This window comes from Rhinoraja longicauda, chromosome 27 (assembly GCF_053455715.1).
Source record: "Rhinoraja longicauda isolate Sanriku21f chromosome 27, sRhiLon1.1, whole genome shotgun sequence".
In the NCBI taxonomy this organism is placed as follows: domain Eukaryota; kingdom Metazoa; phylum Chordata; class Chondrichthyes; order Rajiformes; family Arhynchobatidae; genus Rhinoraja; species Rhinoraja longicauda.
In genome coordinates this window covers 11,383,849-11,404,641 of record NC_135979.1, presented here as the reverse complement: position 1 = coordinate 11,404,641, position 20,793 = coordinate 11,383,849, and the positions used below count along the sequence as shown (strand labels likewise).

Here is a 20,793-nt window from a genome sequence, read left to right as displayed (position 1 = left end):
TATCCACTTTGCTGCTGTAACACTGTAAATTTCCCCGGTGTGGGACGAATAAAGGAATATATTATTATTAATCAGCCTTCAATGCCACAAATCTATCATCAGCTAATAATTTTCTGTAATAACTGTTATGAAGTATCTGCTGGAACAAGGACGTTGTAATTAAATGTGGTCTGTGTACAATATTAACACCCCATGTGTTGTATTATAAATGTACACATCTCACTAACAGCATCGTCCATCCATTCATTCGGTGTTTACATCTGTCTGAACCGACGGTATTTATTCACAAAATGCTGGAGTAACTCAAGCAGGTCAGGCAGCATCTCAGGAGAGAAGGAATGGGTGACGTTTCGGGTCGACATTACTCTGTCTGAACCGAGCTCCCTGAGCAAATAGGCCCACAACAAAGAAGGGTCTCCCTTCTAACACCTAAAGAATAGAATTCTGCTAGATTTTCCTTTTTAATTTTAATTAATTAAAAGATACTTTATTTTTAGTATATAGAAACTGGAATGGAAAATCACATGCTGTAATAGAATCTGCATCAGACAATAGACAATAGGTGCAGGAGAAACATAGACATAGAAAATAGGTGCAGGAGTAGGCCATTCGGCCCTTCGAGCCTGCACCCCCCATGTAATATGATCATGGCTGATCATCCAGCTCAGTAACCTGTACCTGCCTTCTCTCCATACCCCCTGATCCCTTTAGCCACAAGGCCCACAACAAAAGTGCTTCGATATGAAGGAAAGCGTTGACAGAAGGTGGAAGTTTCACATAATCCAACCCCAATGGCTGATTCAATAACTGATGTTGTTAAATACTCTGAGAATGGAATAATTGTAGACTGCGGACTGATATCAGGGAAGGACGGCGGTGAGACGGTTTGACGCAGGCGTGAGGCGGAGATCATCAGGCAGGCAGCGCCTGGAGCGCAGGTACCGGCGGCTCCGTAAGTGCGGGCGGGAACGGGAGGCGGCGAAGGAAGGCTGTCCCTTACCGGGACGTGGAGGCAGCGGAGTGAACTCATCGGCAGTCGCCGACCTCAGAGTCAGCGGCGAGTGCGATCGGCCGACCGGCGGCCTGGGCGCGTTGGCAGACGTTGCTGTTCCCTATTGGGCCCAGCCGCGGTCGATCAGCAGCAGAGCAGAGGCCCGATCGGTGTTTGGCTCCGTCTCCGAGAGCGTGGGGATGTGGGCGGGATAACAGCAAGGTGGAAAGGCACAGGAGATGGCCGCTGTGTTTGAAGGAACTGCATCTGCTGGTTTACACCGAAGATAGACACAAAATGCTGGGGTAACTCGGCGGGTCAGGCAGCATCTCTGGAGAAAAGGTGTCGTTTCGGGTTTTGACCACCCTCTCTACCTTCAGGTCAAAAAGGCTTTTGGCACATTGGACTTTAACAGTCTGTGCATTTTTGTATAGATAGACACAAAATACTTGAGTAACTAACTCAGCGGAACGAGCAGCATCTGGATAGTATAGCTATCCCGTGACTTTCAGTCTGAAGAAGGGTCTCCACTCGAAACGTCTCCAGAGATGCTGCCTGTCCCACTAAGTTACTCCAGTGTCTATTTTGCGTCTATCCGGATAGAAGGAATGGGTGACGTTTCGGGTCGAGAACTATTCCGCTGAGTTACTCCAGCATTTTGTGCCTATCTTCGGTGTAAACCAGCATCTGCATTTCCTTCCTTCACATTGAGTATAGATGTTGGGAGGTCTTGTTGAAGTTATATAAGACGTTGGTGAGGCCGCATTTATAGAGTACTAGTTGGGCCCAAACCTCTCCTGCATTGGTGCAGCTCCCTGTCCTCCCCACTCTCCTCAACCTCCCCCTCCCCTCTTCCCCTCCCCCTCCCCTCTTCCCCACCCCTCCCCTCTTCCCCACTCCCTCCCCTCTTCCCCACTCCCTCCCCTCTTCCCCACTCCCCCCCTCTTCCCCACTCCCCCCCTCTTCCCCACCCCTCCCCTCTTCCCCACTCCCCCCCCCTCTTCCCCACTCCCCCCCCTCTTCCCCACTCCCCCCCCCTCTTCCCCACTCCCTCCCCTCTTCCCCACTCCCTCCCCTCTTCCCCACTCCCTCCCCTCTTCTCCACTCCCTCCCCCTCCCCTCCTTTTAAACTTTAAAATGTGAATAACTAAAAATATAAGACCAATTTCAATAAAACTACTTGCATTATCACTAAAGTGACAATGGTGAGTAAGGTGGGCCTAACATTGTCGCGCTATCGTGTACCGGTTTGGCTGAAGTTCAGTCACAAACAAGATAACAAACGAGAGGTTTAATATATAGGTTGCGTTCAGTTCTGGGCACCGTGTTACAGAAAAGATGTTGTCAAGCTGGAAAGAGTACAGAGAAGATTTACAAAGATGTTAGACAATAGGTGCAGGAGTAGGCCATTCGGCCCTTCGAGCCATTCAATGTGATCATGGCTGATCATTCACAATAAGTACCCCGTTCCTACCTTCTCCCCATACCCCCTGACTCCGCTAGCTTTATGTTGCCAGGATATGCTCTGTTATGTTGCCAGGATATGCTCTGTTATGTTGCCAGGATTCGATGCTCTGAGCTATAGAGAGAGGTTGAGTAGGCTGGGACTCTATGCCTTGGACTGCATGTGGATGACGGGTGATCTTATCAAGGTGTATAAAATCATGAGAAGAATAGATCGGGTAGATACACTGAGTCTCTTGCCCAGAATGGGGGAATTGAGGACCAGAGGACATATGTTTATGGTGAAGGGGAAAAAAATTAATAGGAATCTGGTGGGTAACTTTTTCACACAAAGGGTGGTGGGCTTATGGAAAGAGCTGCCAGAGGAGGTAGTTGGGGCAGAGACTATCACAACGTTAAGAAATAGTTACACAAATACATGGATAGGACAGGTTTGGAGGGAGGTGGGCCAAACACAAGCAGGTGGGACTTGTTGCTGGGACATGTTGGCTAGTGTGGGCAAGTTGGGTCGAAGGACCTGTTTCAATGCTGTATGCCTCTAGGACTCAATTCAGACTGAAATTCTGGGGAGAGAGAGACTAGAGGTATGGAAGGGTAAATGTGTATCTTTGGGAGTCTGCTTCCTATTGCACAGGGTAATGGTTTAACGTGTCTCGTCCTTCATTTTCCTTTGGTTATTCTCAATTTTAAATGTATAATATCTTGGGACCACAGATCTTTGAGGTCTCAATCATGGAACATAGAACAGTCTGAGTCTGAAGAAGGATCTTGATCCGAAACATCACCTATTCCTTTTCTCCAGAGATGTTGCCTGACCCGCTGGGTTACTCCAGCTTTTTGTATCTATCTTCAGTGTAAACCAGCATCCGCAGTTCCTTCCTACACATAGATCAGTACAGCGCAGGAACAGGCCGTTCGGTCCACCGTATCTGTGCCATATATGATGCCAATATAAACTAATCTCATCTGCCTGCACATGATCCACATACAGTGCCCTCCATAATGTTTGGGACAAAGACCCATCATTTATTTATTTCCCTCTGTACTCCACAGTTTGAGATTTGTAATAGAAAAAATCAAGTGGCCAAAGTGCACATTGTCAGATTTCAATAAAGGCCATTTTTATACAGTTCGGGTTCACCATGTAAAAATTACAGCAGCGTTTATACATAGTCCCCCCATTTCAGAGCACCATAATGTTTGGGACACAGCAATGTCATGTAAATAAAAATAGTCATGTTTATTATTTTGTTGCATATCCTTTGCATGCAATGACTGCTTGAAGTCTGCGATTCATGGACATCACCAGTTGCTGGGTGTCTTCTCTGGTGATGCTCTGCCAGGCCTGTATTGCAGCCATCTTTAGCTTATGCTTGTTTTAGGGGCTAGTCCCCTTCAGTTTTCTCTTCAGCATATAAAAGACATGCTCAGTTGGGTTCAGACCGGGTGATTGACTTGGCCACTCAAGAATTTACCATTTTTTTAGCTTTGAAAAACTCCTTTGTTGCTTTAGCAGTATGTTTGGGATCATTGTCTTGCTGTAGAATGAACCGCTGGCCAATGAGTTTTGAGGCATTTGTTTGAACTTGAGCAGATAGGATGTGTCTACACATTTCAGAATTCATTATGCTACTACCATCAGCAGTTGTATCATCAATGAAGATAAGTGAGCCAGTACCTTCAGCAGCCATACATGCCCAGGCCATAACACCCTCACCACTGTGTTTCACAAATTAGGTTTTATGCTTTGTATCTTGGGAAGTTCTTTCTCTCCTCCATACTTTGCTCTTGCCATCACTCTGATATAAGTTAATCTTCGTCTCATCTGTCCACAAGACCTTTTTCCAGAACTGTGGTTGCTCCTTTAAGTACTTCTTGGCAATCTGTAACCTGGCCATCCTATTTTTGCAGCTAACCAATGGTTTGCATCTTGCAGTGTAGCCTCTGTATTTCTGTTCATGAAGTCTTCTGCGGTCAGTGGTCATTGACAAATCCACACCTGACTCCTGAAGAGTGTTTCTGTTCTGATCTGTTGGACAGGTGTTTGGGGATTTTTTGTGAGATATGCTGTGAGATCTTTTATGACCACCTAAAAAAAATCACATGGGGTCCTATTTTAAGGTCCAATTTTACAGATGACAGTGTAACGCTTCCTCAATACGGGATTGAAAGTGTGAGGCAAACATTTTTATGTTCGGGTATTTGGGACCTGTCTTCCAAATCTTCAGATTCAGAGATGGTATTGTTGCAGGAGGCGTTATCAGCTTATTATGCTTATGCTGCCTTTTGGAAGGGTTGTCCATTTAAATTTTCAGGTGAAGTCTGCAGATAAATCCTTTTGAAATACATTTTGAATTACCTTTTGAAAGTTCCTAAGCAATCGGCTTCTACCATCAATCCAGGCTGTGCATCCAGATCATCAAGTGCTTCACATCTGGTTCTTTGACTAATGGTTTTAAATGTGTGATCTCAGGATATTTCAGAGCCTTAAACTCTAAATGTATGAATTAAAATTCCTCTCAATCTTCTCTGCCTTTATTCCTCATTTCACCTTGGCTGAGATGTACTCTTATTCAGGCATTGCCTCCATCTTAAAGTACAATATTCAGAATTGTGATTAAATTGTATACAATATAATACAAATCCTTGTGGAGATTGAGGGAGCTGGACTGACTTCTATTTTAATAATCGTGATATTTCTGGTCTTCCCTTTAGTGAATAATTAGCTTCCCTTTAGCCTGGAGGCTAGCATCCTGCAGGAAGTCGGGAAGCTCCATTGAGAAGGAGTGCATCACCTGATCCTTTGTGGTGTATCATAATCAACTCGTCTCCCAGATTATAGAATACCACTGACTCGGTGTCTACAGTGAAAGCCATTCAGCACAGTATGGCTTGGATCCAGGAGGCAGAGCTGAACTTTGTAGAGAGGTTGTGTGCATCCGTTCTAAAGGTAAATGTATTCATTTCTTTTTAAGGAGATAGAAAGTCAAGGGATTCCACTAAGCGTGAAAATTAATCACTTAATTAAAATTAAAAAAATTATGCATTCATTTTCCATTTCAGTCCTCTGCTAGAGTTGCTGATTGCTGAAGCATATTCCTCTGTTCATTTGGATTGCAGAGAATCTCTCCCTGAAAGTATAGTCGTTGCATGTGATAGGCATCACTGCTGTCATGTGTTGTTGGTGTAGACTCACTGCCTACATAATTGAGAATAAATACTGCTCATGTGACCTGTGGTGGGAAAATAGGTACTCTACTGAACTGATCTCCAAGAGCCTAAAAACAAATGCTGAAAGATCTCAGCCAGCCCAGCAGCATCTTTGGAGAGTGAAACCATTTAATCTTTCAGTTAGGAGAACCTTCATCCAAGCTGAGAAAGTGAACACGAGTTACTCTTGAGTAACAGAAAGTGCGGTAGGGTAATAGGTAGAACAAAGGGCATGTCAGTAATGGGGTGAAATGGTGGTAATGTCTAACTGAATGGACATTTGAGCTTCTTTGAGTAATATGTTGCCAATGTTGGGAAGTCAGGGTAATGTATTGACTGGCCCATGGGACAAGTAGAAGTGGTCAAAGAAAGTAAGTTATCTGCAATCGGAGAATTCAGTATTGAGTCCTGCAGGCTCAATGTATCTGAGTGAAAACTGAGGTGTGGTCTCACGAGCCTACGTTGGGCCTCTTTGCAACAGTGTGGAAGGCCACAGACAGTGAGATCAGAAACTTAGGATCTGGGCTCGGAATGTCTTTCCATAGATCCTGTCTGCTCTGTTGAGTATTTCAGATTTCCAGCATCCACATGATTTAGCATCAGTTCTTAACAGTTTTCTCAGGGTGTGGGAAATCTATTTGGTTTTTGCAGGTCATAGTCATATTCAATCATGCATTTCATAGAGAGGATTGTTCACTGTTATAGGACAATGCATTGAGCCAGTTGATCTGGATTTCAGTGATTGGTTTCTCACTGTATGATCCCACATTAAAAGTACCTGAATAATTAGTGGAAACAAGGAACTGCAGATAGTGATCTACAAAAAAAGACACAGTGCATTTTGGGTCAGGACCATTCTTCATACTGAAGAAGGGTCTCGACCTGGAACGTCACCTATCCATGTTCTTCAGAGATGCTACCAGACCCGCTGAGTTATTCCAGCACTTCATGTCTTTACCTGAATAATTAGTTATTTTACAGGGAAGAAACATTTTATTTCTGTTCTGCAGGTTGGTCCAATGCCTCAGCACGTGGCCTTCATCATGGATGGGAATAGACGATATGCCCAGAAGTGTCGAGTGGAGAGAGCACAGGGCCACTCCCAGGGTTTTGAGAAACTGGCTGAGGTAACAGGCGGCATCAGTTTCATGTGTCAAATGCTTATTTGTGGCATAAGTGCATAAGGATACTTGTTCTTTATAATCGGGTGGTGTTTATAATCTAGGGAGCTTCTGATTTTTTAAATTCTCTGATTTTTTAAATTCTCCTTTTATTGGAACATCAAGCTTTTTTTTGGAATATTGTCTGCCCTCTTGAAATTTTGTTTTTAATATATAGTTTATTTTTCAAAAGTTAAATTTGGGTTCAGCAAACAAAATATCAAGACCTCAATGCTCCAAGGGAAGCATGTTAACTTCCTTCCTGATAAATATCATAGACTTTTGGACTGATTATTTGGATCTGACAGATTAAAAAGAGACTCCAAATAACATGGATAACAGATCTAATAAAATCTTGAGTTAGAATTGTTGAAAAACTGGGAGTTTTTGACGGGATTTGAGTGCTGTGAGCTATTGCACTGAACTTACACAAAGTTGTTGTTCTACTGTAGACCCTTCGGTGGTGTTTGAATCTGAATATACGAGAGGTGACAGTTTACGCTTTCAGTATTGAGAATTTCAAACGCTCCAAAGAAGAAGTGGATGGGTTGATGGAACTTGCACGGCAGAAGTTCACAAGACTCCTTGAAGAACAGTAAGTTTTCAGGAAATTACACCACATTGAATAACTACGCATAATTAACGACTGGTTAGCACGCAACAAAAGCTTTTCTCTGTACCTGTGACAATAAACTAAACTGAACTAAACAATCTAAAAACAGGTTGCACTCCATGCCATAGCCAGAACATTATTTTACTGCTACTTTTAATAGTATTTTGGCAAAAGTCCTGTTTCTGAACCTTAGCAAAAATACCTGTCATTGGAGCCCATACACTCTGTCCGATTCTTCTTCAAAGGTGAACCCTGATCCCTTACTCGGGAATGGCAAGGCAAAGAGCTGCAGTGATCCTGGTGTCTCTGTATATAACTCGTGGTCACGAGGGAGAACTCCAGCTCTTAGTCTTATCTTATCGCTGGGTTAGAGTTCATGCATCTCATCCATATTGATCCACCTCTGGACTTTCTCCTTGAAACTAGAGTCTGCTCATATCCATGTGTGCTTTAACACCACTAAATGTACCAGTGATTGATGAGATTCTCCCTTCTAACACCTAAAGAATAGAATTCTGCTAGATTTTCCTTTTTAATTTTAATTAATTAAAAGATACTTTATTTTTAGTATATAGAAACTGGAATGGAAAATCACATGCTGTAATAGAATCTGCATCAGACAATAGACAATAGGTGCAGGAGAAACATAGACATAGAAAATAGGTGCAGGAGTAGGCCATTCGGCCCTTCGAGCCTGCACCGCCATTCAATATGATCATGGCTGATCATCCAGCTCAGTAACCTGTACCTGCCTTCTCTCCATACCCCCTGACCCCTTTAGCCACAAGGGCCACATCTAACTCCCTCTTAAATATAGCCAATGAACTGGCCTCAACTACCTTCTGTGGCAGAGAATTCCACAGACTCACCACTCTCTGTGTGAAGAAATGTTTTCTCATCTCGGTCCTAAAAGACTTCCCCCTTATCCTTAAGCTGTGACCCCTGGTTCTGGACGCCCCCAACATCGGGAACAATCTTCCCGCATCTAGCCTCTCCAACCCCTTAAGAATTTTATATGTTTCTATAAGATCCCCCCTCAGACTTCTAAATTCCAGCGAGTACAAGCCTAGTCTATCCAGTCTTTCTTCATATGAAAGTCCCGCCATCCCAGGGATCAATCTGGTGAACCTTCTCTGTACTCCCTCTAAGGCAAGAACGTCTTTCCTCAGATTAGGAGACCAAAACTGCACACAATACTCCAGGTGCGGTCTCACCAATGCCCTGTACAAAACTGCACACAATACTCCAGGTGCGGTCTCACCAATGCCCTGCAGTAGAACCTCCCTGCTCCTAAACTCAAATCCTCTTGCTATGAATGCCAACATACCATTCGCCTTCTTCACTGCCTGCTTCACCTGCACGCTTGCCTTCAATGACTGGTGCACCATGACACCCAGGTCACGTTGCATCTCCCCCTCTCCTAATCGGTCACCATTCAGGTAATACTCTGCTTTCCTGTTCTTGCCGCCAAAGTGGATAACCTCACATTTATCCACATTATATTGCATTTGCCATGCATTTGCCCACACGCCCAATCTATCCACCCAGCTTCGTGTCATCCGCAAACTTTGAGATGTTGCATTCAATTCCCTCGTCCAAATCATTAATATACACTGTAAATAACTGGGGTCCCAGCACTGAGCCTTGCCGTACCCCACTAGTCACTGCCTGCCATTCCGAAAAGGACCCGTTTATTCCTACTCTTTGCTTCCTGTCCGCCAACCAATTTTCTATCCACCTCAACACTGAACCCTCAATACCGTGTGCTTTAAGTTTGTACACCAATCTCCTATGTGGGACCTTGTTGAAGGCCTTCTGAAAGTCCAGATACAACACATCGACTGGTTCTCCCTTATCCACTCTACTAGTTACATCCTCGAAAAATTCTATAAAATTCGTCAGACATGATTTGCCTTTTGTAAATCCATGCTGACTTTGTCCGATGATTTCACCACTTTCCAAATGTGATGCTATCACATCTTTAATAACTGACTCTAGCATTTTCCCCACTACCGATGTTAGGCTAACTGGTCTATAATTCCCCGTTTTCTCTCTCCCATCCTTTTTAAAAAGTGGGGTTACATTAGCTATTCATTAGGAGGAGGCCATTCGGCCCTTCGAGCCATTCAATGTGATCATGGCTGATCATTCTCAATCAATACCCCGTTCCTGCCTTCTCCCCATACCCCCTGACTCCGCTATCCTTAAGAGCTCTATCTAGCTCTCTCTTGAATGCATTCAGAGAATTGGCCTCCACTGCCTTCTGAGGCAGAGAATTCCACAGATTCACAACTCTCTGACTGAAAAGGTTTTTTCTCATCTCAGTTCTACATGGCCTACCCCTTATTCTTAAATAAACTGTGGCCCCTTGTTCTGGACTCCCCCAACATTGGGAACATGTTTCCTGCCTCTAACGTGTCCAACCCCTTAATAATCTTATACGTTTCGATAAGATCTCCTCTCATCCTTCTAAATTCCAGTGTATACAAGCCTAGTCGCTCCAGTCTTTCAACATATGACAGTCCCGCCATTCCGGGAATTAACCTAGTAAACCTACGCTGCACGCCCTCAATAGCAAGAATATCCTTCCTCAAATTTGGAGACCAAAACTGCACACAGTACTCCAGGTGCGGTCTCACTAGGGCCCTGTACAACTGCAGAAGGACCTCTTTGCTCCTATACTTAACTCCTCTTGTTATGCAGGCCAACATTCCATTGGCATTCTTCACTGCCTGCTGTACCTGCATGCTTCCTTTCAGTGACTGATGCACTAGGACACCCAGATCTCGTTGTACGTCCCCTGTTCCTAACTTGACACCATTCAGATAATACTCTGCCTTCCTATTCTTACCACCAAAGTGGATAACCTCACACTTATCCACATTAAACTGCATCTGCCATGCATCCGCCCACTCACACAACCTGTCCAAGTCACCCTGCAACCTCGTAGCATCTTCCTCACAGTTCACCTAACTTTGTATCATCTGCAAATTTGCTAATGGTACTTTTAATCCCTGCATCCAAGTCATTAATGTATATTGTAATTAGCTGCGGTCCCAGCACCGAGCCTTGCGATGCCCCACTAGTTACTGCCTGCCATTCTGAAAGGGACCCATTTATCCCCACTCTTTGCTTTCTGTGTGTCAACCAATTTTCTATCCATGTCAGTACCCTACCTCCAATACCATGTGCTCTAATTTTGCCCACTAATCTCCTATGTGGAACCTTGTCAAAGGCTTTCTGAAAATCAAGGTACACCACATCCACCGGCTCTCCCCTGTCAATTTTCCTAGTTACATCCTCAAAGAATTCCAGAAGATTAGTCAAGCATGATTTCCTCTTATTATCCCATCTCAGTGCTGTTTCTCCTAGATAAGAAGTGTAAATGTTCCTGTGGTATATATTAATAATAAATGAACGGCTTTAATTTTTGTTCACAAGGGAGAATTTGAAGAAGTACAGTGTTCGCATCAGAGTCCTAGGAAACCTGAGCTTATTGCCGGTTGATATTCAGGAGCTGATTGCACAGGCAATGCTAGCAACACAGAGTTATAACAAGTAAGGATTTCTACTCTGTATACTTGTGTATACAACAAGTTAAAGCCTTGTTATATCAGACCGGGGAGGGGTGGGGAAGGGGGGAAGGGGGGGAGAGCGGAATGGTGTCCATTATTGCCGATTGTCAACCATAACCAAGGGGTGACTTTGAGGCAGAAACGGGAGAGAAAGTCATGTCATCGGATTAAGCTTAGTTTAGAGACACAGTATAGTAACAGGCCCTTTGGTCCATTGACTCCATGCCAACCATCGATCACCCGTTCACACTACTGTAGTTCTGTTATCCCACTTTTGCCTGCACTCCCGACACACTAGATAAATAGTCTCCTGACACACAGAGGCTAATTACCAAATGACTCGTGCGTCTTTGGGATGTGGGAGGAAACTACAGCAACACACAGACAGCACCTGAGGTCAGGATCACATCCGGGTCTCTGGCGTTGGGATGCATCAGCTCTACCCACTGCTCTGCTGTGTTGCCCCACAGATAGACAAATCTTCTAACTTATTAAGCCCCAGATCCCAGAATTAATGGCGTTTCTCTGTCACTTCCTGCTCCAGGGGAGAGAGGCCATCCACTAACTTTAACATTAAAAGATGATCACCCAATTCGAGTTCAAAGTGCAAGCAAACCCAAAATATTTGTTGTTTCCAGATGTGAACGAGGTGTTCAGGCTAAGAGATCGTTCCATTATTCATGAGGAGGGAATCTTTTCAGCCCATCTTTATTTCTCTCCCCCCCGTCCACTGAGTACCGACCCGTTCACTGGTCTCGGGTCTCGGTCTGTAGTACCTGTCAGAGGTTAACTATCAGGCACACAGTAAATCTCCATTTTATGAAGCTATTTAACTATTTTCAATTCTGAAGTTTTCGGACCCTTATAAAATACCAACGTTTCCTGACCTGTCCAAAATGAATGGACACCTCTGTTACAACAGATTTCAATCGCTATAAGCGAAATCCGTTATAATGAGGTCTGTAAAACCAAGGGTTTACTGTACGACTGTCTTCCAAGCACTAGCAGGAATGGATGTGGTTCCATTAATGGTTTGGCTTTATTTCAGATGTTTCCTGAACGTGTGCTTTGCCTACACCTCTCGGCATGAGATCACCAGTGCTGTCAGTGAAATGGCGCTGGGAGTTGAGGACGGGTTATTGAGACCCAGGTAATATTCCTTCACCAAGTGCACATGGAAACAGAGAAGTTAAGTCTCCCCCACTCTGTGGTAGACAGGGTCAGTAGTTGAGCTAAGGTTGGAAGTAAACATTGTAGAACCTGGGGAGTTGGTGGATTGTACTAATGGGAGGTGTGAGGATGGGAATGAATAGTGGGGATATTGGTGGGAGCAGAGACTGGACAATATTAAGCATAGAGGGGGTGAGGGAAGAGTGCCATGTAGTGGTGGGGGTGGTGTTGATTAGAAAGTGCTGGTTGTGGGGTCTGGCAGAGGGAGGGAGAGTTTGGGAGATGAGGAGTACATTTTATTGTGACTATGGTGGTTGTGTTTGTGATGGTGCACTTCAAGGATATTGCACCAGTGTTTCCTGCACTATTTCAAGGCAATAATCTCTAATATTTTGTGTCCCAGTGACCTTTCTGAGACTTTGCTGGGCAAGTGCCTGTACTCGAGCAGTTCCCCAGACCCAGACCTGCTGATTCGGACATCTGGAGAGGTTCGTCTCAGTGACTTTCTGTTGTGGCAGGTAAGGATCTGACGTGGGAACATTTGTTTACAAATTCTCACCACCAGTTGACCCATTCTGCTAATTTTTGATGAACATGCATTCTGCGTTTGGGAATCATGCATTTTAAGCCTCTATCCAAGATTTTAATAACTAAATGTACAAGGCAATCTGTACTCGGGATCACAAGGATTGAAAATTCTCATATTCCAGATGTCTGTGAAACATGCAAAAATTAATCCATTTTAAGCTAAATTCTAATCACCAAAACAGAAAGCATTTCAATTAGAAAGTGCACAATACATTTTTTTTACTGTGTTGGAGAATGTATTAAACACCATCGCTTTAATTTTATTAATAAAATTTTACACTTTTTGTTATTTTAAACATAGATGGAACTGGTTTGATTGTGAATACTGAAACAAGACAGGTGAACATGTAAAATCAATTAACCCCTCAAATAAAAACAGAAAATACTGGAAATACTCAGCAGTTTAGGCAGCATCTGAGGAAAGAGAAACGGAATAAACATTTGACGTAGGAGACTCTTCGTCTGACAATATAGACAATAGGTGCAGGAGTAGGCCATTTGGCCCTTCGAGCCAGCACCACCATTCAATGTGATCATGGTTGATCATTCTCAATCAGTACCCCATTCCTGCCTTCTCCCCATACCCCTTGACTCCGCTATCCTTAAAAGCTCTATCTAGCTTTCTTTTGAATGCATTCAGAGAATTTGCCTCCACTGCCTTCTGAGGCAGTGAATTCCACAGATTTACAACTCTCTGACTGAAAATGTTTTTCCTCATCTCCGTTCTAAATGGCCTACCCCTTATTCTTAAACTGTGGCCCCTTGTTCTGGACTCCCCCAACATTGGGAACATGTTTCCTGCCTCTAACGTGTCCAACCCCTTAATAATCTTATACTTTTCGATAAGATCCCCTCTCATCCTTCTAAATTCAAGTGTATACAAGCCTAGCCGCTCCAGTCTTTCAACATATGACAGTCCCGCCATTCCGGGAATTAACCTAATAAACCTACGCTGCACGCCCTCAATAGCAAGAATATCCTTCCTCAAATTTGGAGAGCAAAACTGCACACAGTACTCCAGGTGCGGTCTCACTAGGGCCCTATACAACTGCAGAAGGATCTCTTTGCTCATACTCAACTCCTCTTGTTATGAAGGCCAACATTCCATTGGCTTTCTTCACTGCCTGCTGTACCTGCATGCTTCCTTTCAGTGACTGATGCACTAGGACACCCAGATCTCGTTGTACGTCCCCTTTTCCTAACTTGACACCATTCAGATAATAATCTGCCTTCTTATTCTTACAACCAAAGTGGATAACCTCACCCTTATCCACATTAAAATGCATCTGCCATGCATCCCCCCACTCACACAACCTGTCCAAGTCACCCTGCAACCTCATAGCATCTTTCTCACAGCTCACACTACCACCCAGCTTTGTATCATCTGCAAATTTGCTAATGGTACTTTTAATCCCTTCATCCAAGTCATTAATGTATATTGTAAATAGCTGTGGTTCCAGCACCGAGCTTGCGGTACCCCACTAGTCACTGCCTGCCATTCTGAAAGGGACCCATTTATCCCCACTCTTTGCTTTCTGTGTGTCAACCAATTTTCTATCCATGTCAGTACCCTACCCCCAATACCATGTGCTCTAATTTTGCCCACTAATCTCCTATGTGGGACCTTGTCAGAAAGGCTTTCTGAAAGTCGAGGTACACCACATCCCCTGTCAATTTTCTTAGTTACATCCTCAAAAAATTCCAGAAGATTAGTCAAGCATGATTTCCCCTTCGTAAATCCATGCTGACTCGTAACAATCCTGTTACTGCTATCCAAATGCTCTGCAATTTCGTCTTTTATAATTGACTCCAGCATTTTCCCCACCACTGATGTCAGACTAACTGGTCTATTATTTCCTGTTTTCTCTCTCCCTCCTTTCTTAAAAGGTGTGATAACATTAGCTACCCTCCAATCCACAGGAACTGATCCTGAGTCTATAGAACATTGGAAAATGATCACCAATGCGTCCACTATTTCTAGAGCCACCTCCTTAAATATAGCCTGACCTGCTGAGTATCTCCAATATTTTCTGTTTTAGCTTTTAATTCCTAGCATCTGCAAGATTTTATTTTGATTTTCAAATAATCCCTTAAATTTGTCAGTGAAATTCAGTGAAATCATTGCTGCTATGACCTAACTACATATCCCTTAATATCTTTGGCTAATAAAAATGTATCAATCTCAGTTTTAAAATTAACTGATGAACCAACATTGAATGCCACTTCCAAAAGAAGATTCCATAGTTTTACCATACATTGGAATTACAGGATTAAACTTTCTTTTCTTGCACGCTTGGGACCTGACAATGGAAATTGCATGCGCCCAAACCAGCATCTTCCCCGTAACAGCTGTTTTAAAGTATGAACAATCCCCCGGGGCTACGCTAGGGTTGCAAGAACTGTCTGTAACCCAACATTTCTGTAAATTGGCTGAAATAGTTATCGTCTGGGATTCCAAAAGTTGCACAGATTAGTATAGATCTGCTAATTTTAGATCTCGGTTAGATCTTAGTTGGTTCTCAGTTGGATCTTGGCTAGAATTGGTTAATGAGCACAGATCTGTACTACAGATTCAAAATATGGGAGCTGCCAGACCACAAAATGGCGGACCAGAGTTTCAACTTGTATTTTTTTTCCTAAGATTACACCTAATGGATCTGGCTCTAAATTTTAACACAAGTCTCCCAGTCAACAGATTCTTCAACCAAACTTTTATTACCAGAAATTTGGATAAACTGTTCACTATTCTGTCACGTAAGTCATTAATAATTTGGTGAATAGGTGTGACAACAATATAAATGCCACTGGTCACTTTAGTCAACGGGAGAGAACTCCTATCATCCCAGTTGTTCCTTTTGCTGTTCAACTTATTTACGACAATAGCAAAATAGCTGGAAATTTGAAATAAAATCAGAAAATGGCCAAAATACACTGCAGGTGTATTTGTGGATGGAATCTGTGGTAGCATATGTGGATGGAAAAACAGCTGGTGCTCTAGGTTAAATACCTTTCATTAGAATGAATCGGTTTCCTAACGACAGGTCCTCCTCAGTTTACGAATGCCCGAGTTATGGACAGCCATACATACCATCCAGTGTTTGGGAGACTAGCAGGATCTCTTTGTCACTGCGGTGGGCTGCAGATATCCTCTGCTTGTGGGAAATTGGTTGGCGGCCACATTTATGAGTTGTGAACTGTTCAAATTATGAACAATTCTTAGGAATCGAACACTATCACAACCTGGGAAGGGTCGTAGTACAACAATTTGCAATCATTTCTATAAGTGTCATCTTTAGCTATTGATCTCTTGTGGTTTAGGTTTATTATTGTCACATGTTATAGTGAAAAGCATTGTTTTTGTATGATATCCAGTCAAATCAGATAACACTGTACATAAATACAATCAAGCCAAACTTAAGTACAAAAGTTATTTACAGGTGGAGAGAGATTTAAAAGAGTAGGGTGATTGTCTTGGATGATAGTAGATCCTCCTCTGGGATCAGCACGTAAAGAGTCGCCATGCTCCAGTGATATAAAGGACTTTAAAAAAAAACTCTGTTTGCTCTTATGAACAATACCTATGGTCTCATCTTTATTTGATGCTACTCAAAACAATTCAGGTTGGATTCCCTTTTATGTTTGCTGCCAATTGTTTTTTTCTCTCGTGTTACTCTTTGTCTTTTTTTTTTACCTCTGCCCTACACTTCCTGCAATTGCCCTGGTTCCCTAGAATATATAATTTCCCTTTTTTATTTTTCTCCTATCCTTTTTAGTCCTGCAAAGTATCTGGCTTTAATTTTCCTTCCTTCACCTTACCCCACCTCCTCATGAGAATGGCGCAACGCTGCACCTAAAGCATCTCCACTGTTCAGACCACCCATTGTTTCATTACTGATTATTTTTCCTGCGAAGATTCAAGTCCAATTTACTCTGGGTCCACATTGATTCTTTGAAAGAGCAATCCAATTATTCCATTCACTAGATTTCTCCATCAGCTTACTCCAACTCCTCCGAAGGGCAATGCCGAATTTCTATCCACCATCCTTTCGGGCAGTGCACTCCATTTTTGTCTTTCAATGTTTTATTCATTATTTCCAATCATCAATTGAATAATAATTGTTTGCCTTTACAGACCTCTCATTCATGCTTGGTGTTCCAGCCTGTGTTGTGGCCAGAATATTCTTTCTGGAATCTGTGTCAGGCCATATTGCAGTATCAGGTCAACTATCCCGCCCTTCAGGTGAGTGCTCTTCTCTCGTAAGATTTGTTGGGTTGGAAAGGAGGGCATTGAAGTGTAGTGGATACGGAAAGAGGAACAAGAAAATTAGGTTTCTTTGTTACCTTGGTCCTGCAAGATGCACTGAAACCATACAAACAAAGCTTCCTCAGTTGAGCAATCAATCTGCACTTGGAGCCATAAGAAACTGCGGATGAATGAAGCTTGAGCATACCATGGAATGCTGAAGGAACTCAGTGGGTCAGGCAGTATCTGGGAGGGAATTTACAGGCAACATTTCGGGTCGGGTCTGAAGAAGGACCCTGATCCAAAATGTCGCCTGTTCATTCCCTCCCCAGGTGCTGCTTGAAGTGCTGAGTTCCTCTAGTACTTTCGGTTTTGTCGAAGATTCATACATCTGCAGTTCCTTGCATCTCCAAACCAATTGTACACAGCTCAAATAGTTCCATCCCGGAGTTTACTGGCACTATTCTCTTCAGATAGATGAATTATATGTGAAGGTTTCAAGAGCCATATTGAATTTGTTTAAAAGTCACTAAGGTCCCATGTCTTCAGCAGGACCTTAATGACTTTTTAAACAAATTCAGCATGGCTCTAGAAACCATCGCCTGTAATTTAACTATCTGATGTGGATCAATGGCGTCTCTCCTGCCCAATTTAAGCTGTGCACAGTTGGTTTGTAGACACAAGATGCAGATGAATAGGTGATGTTTTGGGTCAGGACCCATCTTCAGATGAATGAATGAATGAGACTAAGAGTCACAAACTGAAACTTCACGGGTCTCTCAGGGTCTCTTCACGGGCCTCATGGCTGACTCTCGGTCTGAAGAGTGGTCTCGATGCGAAACGTCGACCATTCCTTCTCTCCAGAGTTGCTGCCTGTCCCGCCGAGTTACTCCAGCATTTTGTGTCTATCTTCACCTGTTCGTTTCCTCCACGGACCAGCTGAGTACTTCCAGCAATTTGTAGAATAAGTATGTAATGTATGACGTCCAATTTTTGTCGGGATTACAGTTGTTATCTGCCTACCATATGGATACTGCAAGTTGGACTTTTAGTAACATACACATAGGCGGCATGGTGGCACAGCGGTAGAGTTGCTGCCTTACAGAGCTTGCAGCACCAGAGACCCTGGTTTGATCCTGACTACTGGTGCTGTCTGTACGGAGTTTGTATGTTCTCCACGATTCCGCATGGGTTTTCTCCGAGGTCATCAGTTTCCTTCCACACGTATGGGTTTGTAGGTTAATTGGCTTGGTATAAATGTAAATTGTCCCTAGTGTGTTTAGGATAGTGTTAATGTGCGGGGATCGTTGATCAGCATGGACACGGTGGGCCGAAGGGCCTGTCTCTGCTCTGTATAACTAAACTAAATGCAGAATCACTCAACAATAAATGTGTACACATCTGCCAAATTTAAGTTTTGCATGTGAGATTAATTAAACTTTATTTTTCAGAAAGCAAAAATGTTGCAGGAGGCAGCATATCAGCAGCAACAATTGGACATAGATCATACCTGTGTGCTGGAACAGACACAGCCTGGCAAGGCAGGGGAGATGGGAGGCACAGACTGCAAACAGGAACTAATCCTAAAGTACACCAGGGAACGGGAGGAAAGAGTCTCCAACTTTCTACTGGAGCTGGAGAACAAAAGGAAAACATTTCTTACAGACCTTGTTAAGGGCTCCACATCGTTTCTACGTGTATAGATCTTGTTAGCTTCACACATAAGACAATAGGAAAAAATACCCATTATGTAAGTTGGTGAAAAATTATGTATCTGTGGTGGGACTGCTGATGTTGTCGATCCAAATAGCTCCACTATCCATTTAGCACGGAGTGCTGAATGCACGATCTCATCTCTTAATTCCTTTCTAGCAAGTTTCTCACTCTTGACCAATGAGCTAGTAGAGTGCAGCTGCCTCCTTATGTATGTAACATGAAGAAAAAGTGATGGCTTGATGGCTCCCACCGGAAATGCAAATGGCTTCTGCTAAAATCCTGCAGCCACACTATGTTGCGAGATATCATACTCTGACATGGAGGTTGAATATTTTTTTAATTTCTTAGTGCCTGGTGGAATGGAAATATGTAATAACCATACTTTTGTGCCAACCTGGTGCTAAAGATAAAAATGTTATGGTGCACTTACCATACAAGTGACATTCTGACTCTCTCCCACTGATGGTGGGATACCTTGTACCCATCAATTGTTTGCAATTTGAACTACAGCAACACCTTCCTAGCGCTGGTGTTAGTCCTCTATCCTTACCTCAACAATGATTTGAAACACTTTGTTACCAATGTCTCTTTCCCCCCATTAGTAAAACTTGCCACCCTTGCACCACCATCATCAAGATGGTTGTGTGACAGTTTGATTCACTAAACAGCTGCCGTTCCCCCCTAATTCCTCCCATGCAGCAGTCTTGTGACACCCTGTGATCACAATGGTTGAATGATGTCTGCGTACAGACAATAGCACGTTCTGTAACTCGCACATTAGAACTGGAACTCAAATTGCAATCAGTGGCAAATGAATCTCATCAAAATCCTGACCTACTGGGAGATGTAAGTCGTGAGTAATCTTGCGGTTCCCATTTCAGTGAATTACTTTTTCAGGTGAAAACTTGAATATCTGAGAAATGTGATGCAAAATATTTGTACAGATCCTCTTATGTGGAGTCCATTATTACAAGAAGTGTTTCTCCTTTGCAGTGAATCAGTATCATTTTACGGTCTGCTCCAAGCATTGTCTATTCCAGTCACAGAATGGACTTTGCATGCAGTTTCTGCCTATTCTGAGATTAAAAATTATGCCAGAATAATAATAAAATCAATTGCGTGTTAAGTATTTAAGAGATTAGATATATTAATGTGTGCTGGACAACTGAATGTAAGTCCTTAAATTGATTTCCCAGTAGCAAGGGGAAAGGTTAAATCCAGGCCCGTCTGCAATTCGAAAATGGCCCTACAGGATAGGACACAAAGCCTTTTTTGGCTGCTGTACCATTTTAAAACAAAATAGATAATGGTTGACTTTTTATTTCGGTGCTACTTTCTTCTACTAACTCCAGAGACCATAATACCTAAAGCTCTTTTAATATCTATCCCGTCTCGAATATTCTCAATGACTGAGTCTTCACAACTACTTGGCTAGAGAATTCCAAAATGCACTATACTCTGGGTGAAGACTTTGCCTCTCATATTTATCCTGAACATCCCAGCTGGGGGAAACATTTCCCTATATCTACCCTGCTGACCTCCATAAGAACTTTGTTCATTTCAATTAGATCATTTTGCATTCTTTTGAACTTGATTTATATCTTAGTTTGCTTAATCCTTCCTCTAATGAACGACCAGCAGTCCGAGGAATCAATCTAGTGAACCTACGCCGCACACCCTAACTTGAGTAGGGGCACAATATGCAAGATGTGCTCTCACCAGAGTTCTATGTTAATGGTGCAAGACATTCCTAGTCTTGTAATAACATTCTCAAGCAATAATGTTCAAATTACTTGCTTGCTGTTTAAAATTTAAAGTTCATGTGCCAAGGACAATCCAGTCTCTCTGATCTCCAATATCAGTCTCTTCCCAAGGACATGGTTTGCTGGCGAAGATGCTGAAGAGATTCACAAGGACAGATCCTAAATGTTCTATCCCAGGCAATGAGAAAAGTTGGTTAAGCTGGTTGCTGGTGATATATATTCCTAGGTTATTCCACACATTTTCACGATTAGACGTATTTTTAAATTTGATACTATCTTGAATGTATTTAGTTCATGACA

General features: G+C 42.9%; 1 protein-coding gene across 8 annotated transcripts; it reads left to right on the top strand.

Annotated features, from left to right (window-relative positions):
* Positions 1–623: 623 nt before the first annotated feature.
* On the top strand, positions 624–19,845 carry dhdds (dehydrodolichyl diphosphate synthase). 8 transcript variants are annotated; one of them, XM_078423203.1, is made up of 9 exons: positions 624–764; positions 5,171–5,405; positions 6,676–6,792; positions 7,278–7,420; positions 10,880–10,996; positions 12,062–12,163; positions 12,587–12,701; positions 16,904–17,011; positions 18,466–19,845. In XM_078423203.1, exons 2-9 carry the CDS (start codon positions 5,343–5,345, stop codon positions 18,715–18,717), a joined length of 1,017 nt encoding a protein of 338 aa, XP_078279329.1. In that variant the 5' UTR covers positions 624–764; positions 5,171–5,342; the 3' UTR covers positions 18,718–19,845. The 8 variants fall into 8 exon arrangements, with proteins under 8 accessions (XP_078279329.1, XP_078279321.1, XP_078279324.1 ...); XM_078423195.1 differs by lacking the exon at positions 624–764 and adding an exon at positions 787–952; XM_078423198.1 differs by lacking the exon at positions 624–764 and adding an exon at positions 790–938.
* Positions 19,846–20,793: the final 948 nt, after the last annotated feature.

Excerpts from the sequence above, each read along its gene's own strand:
- dhdds (XM_078423203.1), top strand. The coding sequence starts at position 5,343 with ATGGCTTGGATCCAGGAGGCAGAGCTGAACTTTGTAGAGAGGTTGTGT. Across the intron at positions 5,406-6,675 it reads TGTGTGCATCCGTTCTAAAG|GTTGGTCCAATGCCTCAGCA; the intron begins GTAAATGTATTC and ends TCTGTTCTGCAG. Across the intron at positions 6,793-7,277 it reads GTTTTGAGAAACTGGCTGAG|ACCCTTCGGTGGTGTTTGAA; the intron begins GTAACAGGCGGC and ends GTTCTACTGTAG.